The sequence below is a fragment of the Oncorhynchus mykiss genome, chromosome 14, assembly GCF_013265735.2.
Source record: "Oncorhynchus mykiss isolate Arlee chromosome 14, USDA_OmykA_1.1, whole genome shotgun sequence".
NCBI classification, from domain to species: Eukaryota; Metazoa; Chordata; class Actinopteri; order Salmoniformes; family Salmonidae; genus Oncorhynchus; species Oncorhynchus mykiss.
The window spans coordinates 42,433,126-42,445,520 of NC_048578.1; the positions used below are offsets into that span (position 1 = coordinate 42,433,126).

Below are 12,395 nucleotides of genomic sequence, written 5' to 3' on the forward strand. Positions count from 1 at the left end.
GTGTTCATTACACCTGTTCAGTGTTCATTACACCTGTTCAGTGTTCGTTACACCTGTTCATTGTTCATTACACCTGTTCAGTGTTCATTACACCTGTTCATTACACCTGTTCAGTGTTCATTACACCTGTTCAGAGTTCATTACACCTGTTCAGTGTTCATTACACCTGTTCAGTGTTCATTACACCTGTTCATTACACCTGTTCAGTGTTCATTACACACCTGTTCAGTGTTCATTACACCTGTTCAGTGTCGTTACACCTGTTCAGTGTTCATTACACCTGTTCATTACACCTGTTCAGTGTTCATTACACCTGTTCAGTGTTCATTACACCTGTTCATTACACCTGTTCAGTGTTCATTACACCTGTTCAGTGTTCATTACACCTGTTCAGTGTTCATTACACCTGTTCAGTGTTCATTACACATGTACAGTGTTCATTATACCTGTTCAGTGTTCATTACACCTGTTCAGTGTTCGTTACACCTGTTCAGTGTTCATTACACCTGTTCATTACACCTGTTCAGTGTTCATTACACCTGTTCAGTGTTCATTACACCTGTTCATTACACCTGTTCAGTGTTCATTACACCTGTTCAGTGTTCGTTACACCTGTTTAGTGTTAATTACACCTGTTCAGTGTTCATTACACCTGTTCAGTGTTCATTACACCTGTTCATTACACCTGTTCAGTGTTCATTACACCTGTTCAGTGTTCATTACACCTGTTCATTACACCTGTTCAGTGTTCGTTACACCTGTTCAGTGTTCATTACACCTGTTCAGTGTTCGTTACACCTGTTCAGTGTTCATTACACCTGTTCATTACACCTGTTCAGTGTTCATTACACCTGTTCAGTGTTCATTACACCTGTTCATTACACCTGTTCAGTGTTCATTACACCTGTTCAGTGTTCATTACACCTGTTCAGTGTTCATTACACCTGTTCAGTGTTCATTACACCTGTACAGTGTTCATTATACCTGTTCAGTGTTCATTACACCTGTTCATTACACCTGTTCAGTGTTCATTACACCTGTTCAGTGTTCATTACACCTGTTCAGTGTTCATTACACCTGTTCAGTGTTCATTACACCTGTTCAGTGTTCATTACACCTGTACAGTGTTCATTACATGTGTTCAGTGTTCATTACACGTGTTCATTGTTCATTACACCTGTTCAGTGTTCGTTACACCTGTTCAGTGTTCGTTACACCTGTTCAGTGTTCATTACACCTGTTCAGTGTTCATTACACCTGTTCATTACACCTGTTCAGTGTTCATTACACACCTGTTCAGTGTTCATTACACCTGTTCAGTGTTCATTACACCTGTTCAGTGTTCATTACACCTGTTCATTACACCTGTTCAGTGTTCATTACACCTGTTCAGTGTTCGTTACACCTGATCAGTGTTCGTTACACCTGTACAGTGTTCATTACATGTGTTCAGTGTTCATTACACGTGTTCATTTCTCATTACACCTATTCAGTGTTCATTACACCTGTTCAGTGTGCATTACACCTGTTCAGTGTGCTTTACACCTGTTCAGTGTTCATTACACCTGTTCAGTGTTCATTACACATGTTCATTACACCTGTTCAGTGTTCATTACACGTGTTCAGTGTTCATTACACCTGTTCAGTGTTCATTACACCTGTTCAGTGTTCATTACATGTGTTCAGTGTTCATTACACCTGTTCAGTGTTCATTACACCTGTTCAGTGTTCATTACACCTGTTTAGTGTTCATTACACCTGTTCAGTGTTCATTACACCTGTTCAGTGTTCATTACATGTGTTCAGTGTTCATTACACCTGTTCAGTGTTCATTACACGTGTTCATTACACCTGTTTAGTGTTCATTACACCTGTTCAGTGTTCATTACACCTGTTCAATGTTCATTACAGCTGTTCAGTGTTCATTACAGCTGTTCAGTGTTCATTACACCTGTTCATTACACCTGTTCAGTGTTCATTACAGCTGTTCAGTGTTCATTACACCTGTTCAGTGTTCATTACACCTGTTCAGTGTTCATTACACCTGTTCAGTGTTCATTACACCTGGGGGACGGTTGAGCTAAAGTAGGCTAATGTGATTATTATGAGGTTTTAAGTAACAAGAACATTTCCCAGGACATAAACATATCTGATATTGGCAGAAAGCTTAACTTCTTGTTAATCAAACTGCACTGTCCAATTTACAGAAGATATTACAGTGAAATAATACCATGCTATTGTTTGAGTAGAGTGCACAGTTTTGAACTTGAAAATGTATTATTAAACCAATTAGGCACATTTGGGCAGCCTTGATACAACATTTTGAACAGAAATGGTTCATTGAATCAGTCTCAACCTTTGCACATACACTGCACCATCTAGTGGCCATAATCTATATTGCACCTAGACTTTTAAGTGATATAATGAACTTTCTCTTGCATTTCAAAGATGATGGAACAAAATATGCATGTTTTTTCTTTGTAATGTCTTTTACCAGATCTAATGTGTTATATTCTCCTACATTCATTTCACATTTCCACAAAGTGCAAAGTGTTTCCTTTCAAATGGTACCAAGAATATGTATATCCTTGCTTCAGGTCCTGAGATACAGGCAGTTCGATTTGGGTATGTCATTTTAGGAGGAAATTTGAAAAGGGTCCAATCCTTAAGTTAATTTATGCCCTGAAAAATCAATTAAGTTCCTCCACATTGAAATGAATGGCGGCCAACTTGAAAATAGGCTGTTGTGTCTGATTTGACATTAAATCTATGATGACTCTGTGAATCTTTTCCAATGGGTCTCCTTGTTCTGTGGCAAGGTTGGTGTAGTTATCAACTAGGGTACGCTGTGATAATAAAGCACATCTCAGAGCTTGCAGGTATGACCTTTGACCCCCCAAGGTGGACCCATGGAGATGTCATTAACATGCCAATTATTGTATACATTATTTCATACATCAGGTTAATAACATATCAAGTACCTTATTATGCAAAGATTGTTCCTGATAATACAAAATTACATTACATATCCTCAACCCTGTTGGTCAATATTACCAATGCCAGTGATAACCACATTGAGCTCCCTCCTATAGGAAGTTATGCCAGTGATAACCACATTGAGCTCCCTCCTATAGGAAGTTATGCCAGTGATAACCACATTGAGCTCCCTCCTATAGGTGGTTATGCCAGTGATAACCACATTGAGCTCCGTCCTATAGGTGGTTATGCCAGTGATAACCACATTGAGCTCCGTCCTATAGGAAGTTATGCCAGTGATAACCACATTGAGCTCCCTCCTATAGGTGGTTATGCCAGTGATAACCACATTGAGCTTCCTCCTATAGGTGGTTATGCCAGTGATAACCACATTGAGCTTCCTCCTATAGGTGGTTATGCCAGTGATAACCACATTGAGCTCCCTCCTATAGGTGGTTATGCCAGTGATAACCACATTGAGCTCCCTCCTATAGGTGGTTATGCCAGTGATAACCACATTGAGCTCCCTCCTATAGGTGGTTATGCCAGTGATAACCACATTGAGCTTCCTCCTATAGGTGGTTATGCCAGTGATAACCACATTGAGCTCCCTCCTATAGGTGGTTATGCCAGTGATAACCACATTGAGCTCCGTCCTATAGGTGGTTATGCCAGTGATAACCACATTGAGCTCCGTCCTATAGGTGGTTATGCCAGTGATAACCACATTGAGCTCCCTCCTATAGGAAGTTATGCCAGTGATAACCACATTGAGGTCCCTCCTATAGGTGGTTATGCCAGTGATAACCACATTGAGCTCCGTCCTATAGGTGGTTATGCCAGTGATAACCACATTGAGCTCCCTCCTATAGGAAGTTATGCCAGTGATAACCACATTGAGCTCCGTCCTATAGGTGGTTATGCCAGTGATAACCACATTGAGCTCCCTCCTATAGGTGGTTATGCCAGTGATAACCACATTGAGCTCCCTCCTATAGGTGGTTATGCCAGTGATAACCACATTGAGCTCCCTCCTATAGGTGGTTATGCCAGTGATAACCACATTGAGCTCCCTCCTATAGGAAGTTATGCCAGTGATAACCACATTGAGCTCCCTCCTATAGAAGGTTATGCCAGTGATAACCACATTGAGCTCCCTCCTATAGGTGGTTATGCCAGTGATAACCACATTGAGCCTCCTCCTATAGAAGGTTATGCCAGTGATAACCACATTGAGCCTCCTCCTATAGGTGGTTATGCCAGTGATAACCACATTGAGCCTCCTCCTATAGAAGGTTATGCCAGTGATAACCACATTGAGCTCCGTCCTATAGGAAGTTATGCCAGTGATAACCACATTGAGCCTCCTCCTATAGGTGGTTATGCCAGTGATAACCACATTGAGCCTCCTCCTATAGAAGGTTATGCCAGTGATAACCACATTGAGCTCCGTCCTATAGGTGGTTATGCCAGTGATAACCACATTGAGCTCCCACCTATAGGAAGTTATGCCAGTGATAACCACATTGAGCTCCCTCCTATAGGTGGTTATCATACCAAAACATAACCCACAGACATGGACCTTAATGTAAATTGTCATTAGACTTTGCCACAACAAAGTGGGAAAATTGTCCCTCTGGGCAATGGACTCATTTGGGATGTGAACTCTTCAATCATTGTGTAATCCATATCTGGCTCTTAATGTGTTCTTTATTATATTTTTATTATGTTAACTCAGAATATATATATATATTTTAGTATAACGGCTCTATGGGGTACCAGTACTGAGTAATGATAACGGCTCTATGGGGTACCAGTACTGAGTAATGATAACGGCTCTATGGGGTACCAGTACTGAGTAATGATAACGGCTCTATGGGGTACCAGTACTGAGTAATGATAACGGCTCTATGGGGTACCAGTACTGAGTAATGATAACGGCTCTATGGGGTACCAGTACTGAGTAATGATAACGGCTCTATGGGGTACCAGTACTGAGTAATGATAACGGCTCTATGGGGTACCAGTACTGAGTAATGATAACGGCTCTATGGGGTACCAGTACTGAGTAATGATAACGGCTCTATGGGGTACCAGTACTGAGTAATGATAACGGCTCTATGGGGTACCAGTACTGAGTAATGATAACGGCTCTATGGGGTACCAGTACTGAGTAATGATAACGGCTCTATGGGGTACCATTACTGAGTAATGATAACGGCTCTATGGGGTACCAGTACTGAGTAATGATAACGGCTCTATGGGGTACCAGTACTGAGTAATGATAACGGCTCTATGGGGTACCAGTACTGAGTAATGATAACGGCTCTATGGGGTACCAGTACTGAGTAATGATAACGGCTCTATGGGGTACCAGTACTGAGTAATGATAACGGCTCTATGGGGTACCAGTACTGAGTAATGATAACGGCTCTATGGGGTACCAGTACTGAGTAATGATAACGGCTCTATGGGGTACCAGTACTGAGTAATGATAACGGCTCTATGGGGTACCAGTACTGAGTAATGATAACGGCTCTATGGGGTACCAGTACTGAGTAATGATAACGGCTCTATGGGGTACCAGTACTGAGTAATGATAACGGCTCTATGGGGTACCAGTACTGAGTAATGATAACGGCTCTATGGGGTACCATTACTGAGTAATGATAACGGCTCTATGGGGTACCAGTACTGAGTAATGATAACGGCTCTATGGGGTACCAGTACTGAGTAATGATAACGGCTCTATGGGGTACCAGTACTGAGTAATGATAACGGCTCTATGGGGTACCAGTACTGAGTAATGATAACGGCTCTATGGGGTACCAGTACTGAGTAATGATAACGGCTCTATGGGGTACCAGTACTGAGTAATGATAACGGCTCTATGGGGTACCAGTACTGAGTAATGATAACGGCTCTATGGGGTACCAGTACTGAGTAATGATAACGGCTCTATGGGGTACCAGTACTGAGTAATGATAACGGCTCTATGGGGTACCAGTACTGAGTAATGATAACGGCTCTATGGGGTACCAGTACTGAGTAATGATAACGGCTCTATGGGGTACCAGTACTGAGTAATGATAACGGCTCTATGGGGTACCAGTACTGAGTAATGATAACGGCTCTATGGGGTACCAGTACTGAGTAATGATAACGGCTCTATGGGGTACCAGTACTGAGTAATGATAACGGCTCTATGGGGTACCAGTACTGAGTAATGATAACGGCTCTATGGGGTACCAGTACTGAGTAATGATAACGGCTCTATGGGGTACCAGTACTGAGTAATGATAACGGCTCTATGGGGTACCAGTACTGAGTAATGATAACGGCTCTATGGGGTACCAGTACTGAGTAATGATAACGGCTCTATGGGGTACCAGTACTGAGTAATGATAACGGCTCTATGGGGTACCAGTACTGAGTAATGATAACGGCTCTATGGGGTACCAGTACTGAGTAATGATAACGGCTCTATGGGGTACCAGTACTGAGTAATGATAACGGCACTATGGGGTACCAGTACTGAGTAATGATAACGGCTCTATGGGGTACCAGTACTGAGTAATGATAACGGCTCTATGGGGTACCAGTACTGAGTAATGATAACGGCTCTATGGGGTACCAGTACTGAGTAATGATAACGGCTCTATGGGGTACCAGTACTGAGTAATGATAACGGCTCTATGGGGTACCAGTACTGAGTAATGATAACGGCTCTATGGGGTACCAGTACTGAGTAATGATAACGGCTCTATGGGGTACCAGTACTGAGTAATGATAACGGCTCTATGGGGTACCAGTACTGAGTAATGATAACGGCTCTATGGGGTACCAGTACTGAGTAATGATAACGGCTCTATGGGGTACCAGTACTGAGTAATGATAACGGCTCTATGGGGTACCAGTACTGAGTAATGATAACGGCTCTATGGGGTACCAGTACTGAGTAATGATAACGGCTCTATGGGGTACCAGTACTGAGTAATGATAACGGCTCTATGGGGTACCAGTACTGAGTAATGATAACGGCTCTATGGGGTACCAGTACTGAGTAATGATAACGGCTCTATGGGGTACCAGTACTGAGTAATGATAACGGCTCAATGGGGTACCAGTACTGAGTAATGATAACGGCTCTATGGGGTACCAGTACTGAGTAATGATAACGGCACTATGGGGTACCAGTACTGAGTAATGATAACGGCTCTATGGGGTACCAGTACTGAGTAATGATAACGGCTCAATGGGGTACCAGTACTGAGTAATGATAACGGCTCTATGGGGTACCAGTACTGAGTAATGATAACGGCTCTATGGGGTACCATTACTGAGTAATGATAACGGCTCTATGGGGTACCAGTACTGAGTATTGATAACGGCTCTATGGGGTACCAGTACTGAGTAATGATAACGGCTCTATGGGGTACCAGTACTGAGTAATGATAACGGCTCTATGGGGTACCAGTACTGAGTAATGATAACGGCTCTATGGGGTACCAGTACTGAGTAATGATAACGGCTCTTTGGGGTACCATTACTGAGTAATGACAACGGCTCTATGGGGTACCAGTACTGAGTAATGATAACGGCTCTATGGGGTACCAGTACTGAGTAATGATAACGGCTCTATGGGGTACCAGTACTGAGTAATGATAACGGCTCTATGGGGTACCAGTACTGAGTAATGATAACGGCTCTATGGGGTACCAGTACTGAGTAATGATAACGGCTCTATGGGGTACCAGTACTGAGTAATGATAACGGCTCTATGGGGTACCAGTACTGAGTAATGATAACGGCTCTATGGGGTACCAGTACTGAGTAATGTGCAGGGGTACAAGGTAATTAAGTCATATACAAAAAGCTATATAAATATACATAGCACTAAGTACTCTGTATGGTTCTACACAACAGTTATCTCACAGTATTGCCTCATTACCATCACACTGAACAACATGACCAATTATTGTGTATTAGACATCAAGTCACACAAGAACTGGGAAGTCACAGAGTAGAGCAGGGGTATTAAACTCATTCCATGGAGGGCCTAGTGTCTACAGGTTTTTATTTTTTTCCTTCAATTAAGACCTAGACAACCAGGTGAGGGGAGTTCCTTACTGAGACCTAGACGACCAGGTGAGGGGAGTTCCTTACTGAGACCTAGACGACCAGGTGAGGGGAGTTCCTTACTGAGACCTAGACAACCAGGTGAGGGGAGTTCCTTACTGAGACCTAGACGACCAGGTGAGGGGAGTTCCTTACTGAGACCTAGACGACCAGGTGAGGGGAGTTCCTTACTGAGACCTAGACGACCAGGTGAGGGGAGTTCCTCACTAAGACCTAGACAACCAGGTGAGGGGAGTTCCTTACTAATTAGTGACCTTAATTCGTCCATCAAGTACAAGGGAAGAGCGAAAACCCACCGACACTCGGCCCTCCATGGAATGAGTTTGACACGACGTGTTGAACAGGAAGTGAGAATAGAACAGGAAGTGAAATAAAGAGCGTTGGCTGTTATAGCTCCACCTTCAAGGAAAGTCTCTGTGAATGTGTAAAAATAGGAAAATTGCTACAATGGGTATAACTCATCTAGATTGTCCTCTCTTTATAAACAAATATGGCTCCATTTATAACACAATGACAGACCAATGCCAACACCAAATTCTGATGTTAAAGAATTGATACTTTCAAAGTGACACTGATCCAGAAGAACTGGACATGTGATGTAAATTGATATAAAACTCTTTGTTTTAAATGGTTCAGAGTGAACTATTTGAAATGTTTAGAAAGTTTACTCGTATTGAATACACCTCAAATCTTACTTCATACATCCAATGACTCCTTATCAAAGATGGTGGATAAATAAGAGGCGTTTTCATTTACATTTTAGTCATTTAGTAGATGGTCTTATCCAGAACGACTTACAGTCAGTACATTCATCTGCAGATAGCTAGGTGGGACAAGCACATATCACAGTCAATAACGTTGCTGTCAGTAGAGTCAGAGCTAGAAGGGGGGTGTGGGGTCAAGTGCTGGTTAAGTAGGGTTTCAGACATTTTCGGAAGATGGGCAGGGACTCTGCTGTCCTAGTTCCAGGGGGAAGATGGGCAGGGACTCTGATGTCCTAGCATCAGGGGGAAGATGGGCAGGGACTCTGCTGTCCTAGCATCAGGGGGAAGATGGACAGGGACTCTGATGTCCTAGCTTCAGGGGGAAGATGGACAGGGACTCTGATGTCCTAGCTTCAGGGGGAATATGGACAGGGACTCTGCTGTCATAGTTTCAGGGGGAAGATGGACAGGGACTCTGATGTCCTAGCTCCAGGGGGAAGATGGGCAGGGACTCTGCTGTCCTAGTTCCAGGGGGAAGATGGGCAGGGACTCTGATGTCCTAGCATCAGGGGGAAGATGGGCAGGGACTCTGCTGTCCTAGCATCAGGGGGAAGATGGACAGGGACTCTGATGTCCTAGCTTCAGGGGGAAGATGGACAGGGACTCTGATGTCCTAGCTTCAGGGGGAATATGGACAGGGACTCTGCTGTCATAGTTTCAGGGGGAAGATGGACAGGGACTCTGATGTCCTAGCTCCAGGGGGAAGATGGACAGGGACTCTGATGTCCTAGCTCCAGGGGGAAGATGGACAGGAACTCTGATGTCCTAGCTCCAGGGGGAAGATGGGCAGAGACTCTGATGTCCTAGCTTCAGGGGGAAGATGGGCAGGGACTCTGCTGTCCTAGCTCCAGGGGGAAGATGGGCAGGGACTCTGATGTCCTAGCTCCAGGGGGAAGATGGACAGGGACTCTGATGTCCTAGCTCCAGGGGGAAGAAGGACAGGGACTCTGATGTCCTAGCTCCAGGGGGAAGATGGACAGGGACTCTGATGTCCTAGCATCAGGGGGAAGATGGGCAGGGACTCTGATGTCCTAGCTCCAGGGGGAAGATGGACAGGGACTCTGCTGTCCTAGCTCCAGGGGGAAGATGGACAGGGTCTCTGATGTCCTAGCATCAGGGGGAAGATGGGCAGGGACTCTGCTGTCCTAGCTCCAGGTGGAAGATGAACAGGGACTCTGCTGTCCTAGCTCCAGGGGGAAGATGGACAGGGTCTCTGATGTCCTAGCATCAGGGGGAAGATGGGCAGGGACTCTGCTGTCCTAGCTCCAGGTGGAAGATGAACAGGGACTCTGCTGTCCTAGCTTATTTTCCACCATAATTTGCAAATAAATTCATTACAAATCCTACAATGTGAATTCCTGGATTTTTTTCTTCTAATTTTGTCTGTCATAGTTGAAGTGTACCTATGATGAAAATTACAGGCCTCTCTCATCTTTTTAAGTGGGAGAACTTGCACAATTGGTGGCTGACTAAATACTTGTTTGCCCCACTGTAACTAGGACATGTGACATCCTGGCAAATTTGAGAAAAAACACTTCATATCAGAGTTCTCAGGCGGTTGATGTGTAGGCCGTCATTGTAAATAAGAATTTGTTCTTAACTGACTTGCCTAGTTAAATAAAGGTAAAATAAAAAAAATGTAAAAAAGTTGGCTATGCATATTCATGACATAGGCTAGTGGCATAGTAGCGTCTCTCTCCATTGAATTCAGGCGGTTGACGTAAAAAACCCTTATTGAATATTCAAAAAAGTATTACAATAATCAGATATATCCACCAATCCAAAGAAAGGATAGGCGGGAAGTAGTGTGTCGTCAGTGCTGCTTTGTGGACAACGACTCCCATTGGGCGGAGAGACATGTATCTGGTCAAGGCTTCATAATTCATAAAGGTCATGTTAGTGACCTTTAGCATTAACCTCAGACCTTATTTTCAGTTTATTCTTTCCCAATACATTTTTCCCATGGGGATGACTGAACGAACCAGAGGTAACTCATTTCTACATTTTAGGACTACAAGCTGGTGAGCTCTATGTCTGGCACACTGAAGTGAGAGAGGGAACAACTAGCTCTGGTCTGTCCCATCTGGTTTATAAACTCAGCAAAAAAAGAAATGTCCCTTTTTCAGGACCCTGTCTTTCAAAGATAATTCATAAAAATCCAAATAACTTCACAGATCTTCATTGTAAAGGGTTTAAACACTGTTTCCCAAACACCTTTGTTCAGGTACACATTATTCCCTTTCTGCTAGTCACATGTCTGTGGAACTTCAGTTTATGTCTCGGTCTCAGTTGTATATTTACACATGTTAAGTATGCTGAAAATAAACGCAGTTGACAGTGAGAGTACGTTTCTTTTTTTGTTGTTGCTGAGTTTGTCTATGATCCCATCCCGCCCAGACCATAAAGAAATAGCCAGCGAGATGACTATCCCTGGGGGCTCCTCCTCCACCGGGCGGGGACAATAAGCAGAGCGGCCCAACCAGGATCTACGGCCTCTTCCTCTATCACGCCATTGGCTCTTGAAGCTGAAATTGTACCAATAGGAATGTAACAGCGAATCCGTGGCTAGACGACTGACGGATAGCGCCTCTGTGAAATAGAATGAACATGTATCTAACTGTGTTGTTGTTGTTGTTGACTTTATATGGTGTCCCTTCAACCGGACAAAAGAAAAAGGAGGTATAGATATTATTCTTAGCGCACGGTGACATAATCATCACACTGCAAGCATCGTAAACTTACTAAATCGCTAACGTTAGCTCATGGGTCTAGCTAGCTAGCTATTAACTTTTAGCCAGGAACCGGTTACCTAGTTAGTTTGTATCGTAGAAATGCTACAGATATAGCTATCTAGATACTTGTAATAACTAACAAATCACTTATTGACATGGCTATGTTCTATTTGGTCGAAAAATGTTAACCTTCCTGCAGCTATAATCCGCATCTACTAAACTGTTAGCACTTCCGGGTCAGGAAGGCGCCCTCTTTTGGCGCTAGCTAGGAAGTAGAGACTTTCTCTCTGTGAGGGTGGGCTAGTTGATGAAGTGGGCTGGTATAAGACCCTAACCGCTCTCTGTCTCCAGACCCTGCTCTCTGAGAGGGGGGCTAGTTGATGAAGTGGGCTGGTATAAGACCCTAACCGCTCTCTGTCTCCAGACCCTGCTCTCTGAGAGGGGGGCTAGTTGATGAAGTGGGCTGGTATAAGACCCTAACCTCTCTCTCCCTCCAGACCCTGCTCTCTGAGAGGGGGGGCTAGTTGATGAACTGGGCTGGTATAAGACCCTAACCTCTCTCTGTCTCCAGACCCTGCTCTCTGAGAGGGGGGCTAGTTGATGAAGTGGGCTGGTATAAGACCCTAACCTCTCTCTCCCTCCAGACCCTGCTCTCTGAGAGGGGGGGCTAGTTGATGAACTGGGCTGGTAAAAGACCCTAACCACTCTCTCCCTCCAGGCCCTGCTCTCTGAGAGGGGGGGCTAGTTGATGAACTGGGCTGGTATAAGACCCTAACCACTCTCT

General features: G+C 44.1%; 1 protein-coding gene across 1 annotated transcript in view; it reads left to right on the forward strand.

Annotated features, from left to right (window-relative positions):
* The first annotated feature begins 11,409 nt into the window (after positions 1-11,409).
* Positions 11,410-12,395, forward strand: part of LOC110519852 (magnesium transporter protein 1-like) — a 45,052-nt gene continuing 44,066 nt past the window's right edge. Inside the window, exon 1 of the mRNA XM_036943588.1 lies at positions 11,410-11,558. Within this exon, the coding sequence (XP_036799483.1) occupies positions 11,481-11,558 (78 nt within the window). The 5' untranslated portion in view covers positions 11,410-11,480. The remainder of the gene's footprint in view (positions 11,559-12,395) is intronic.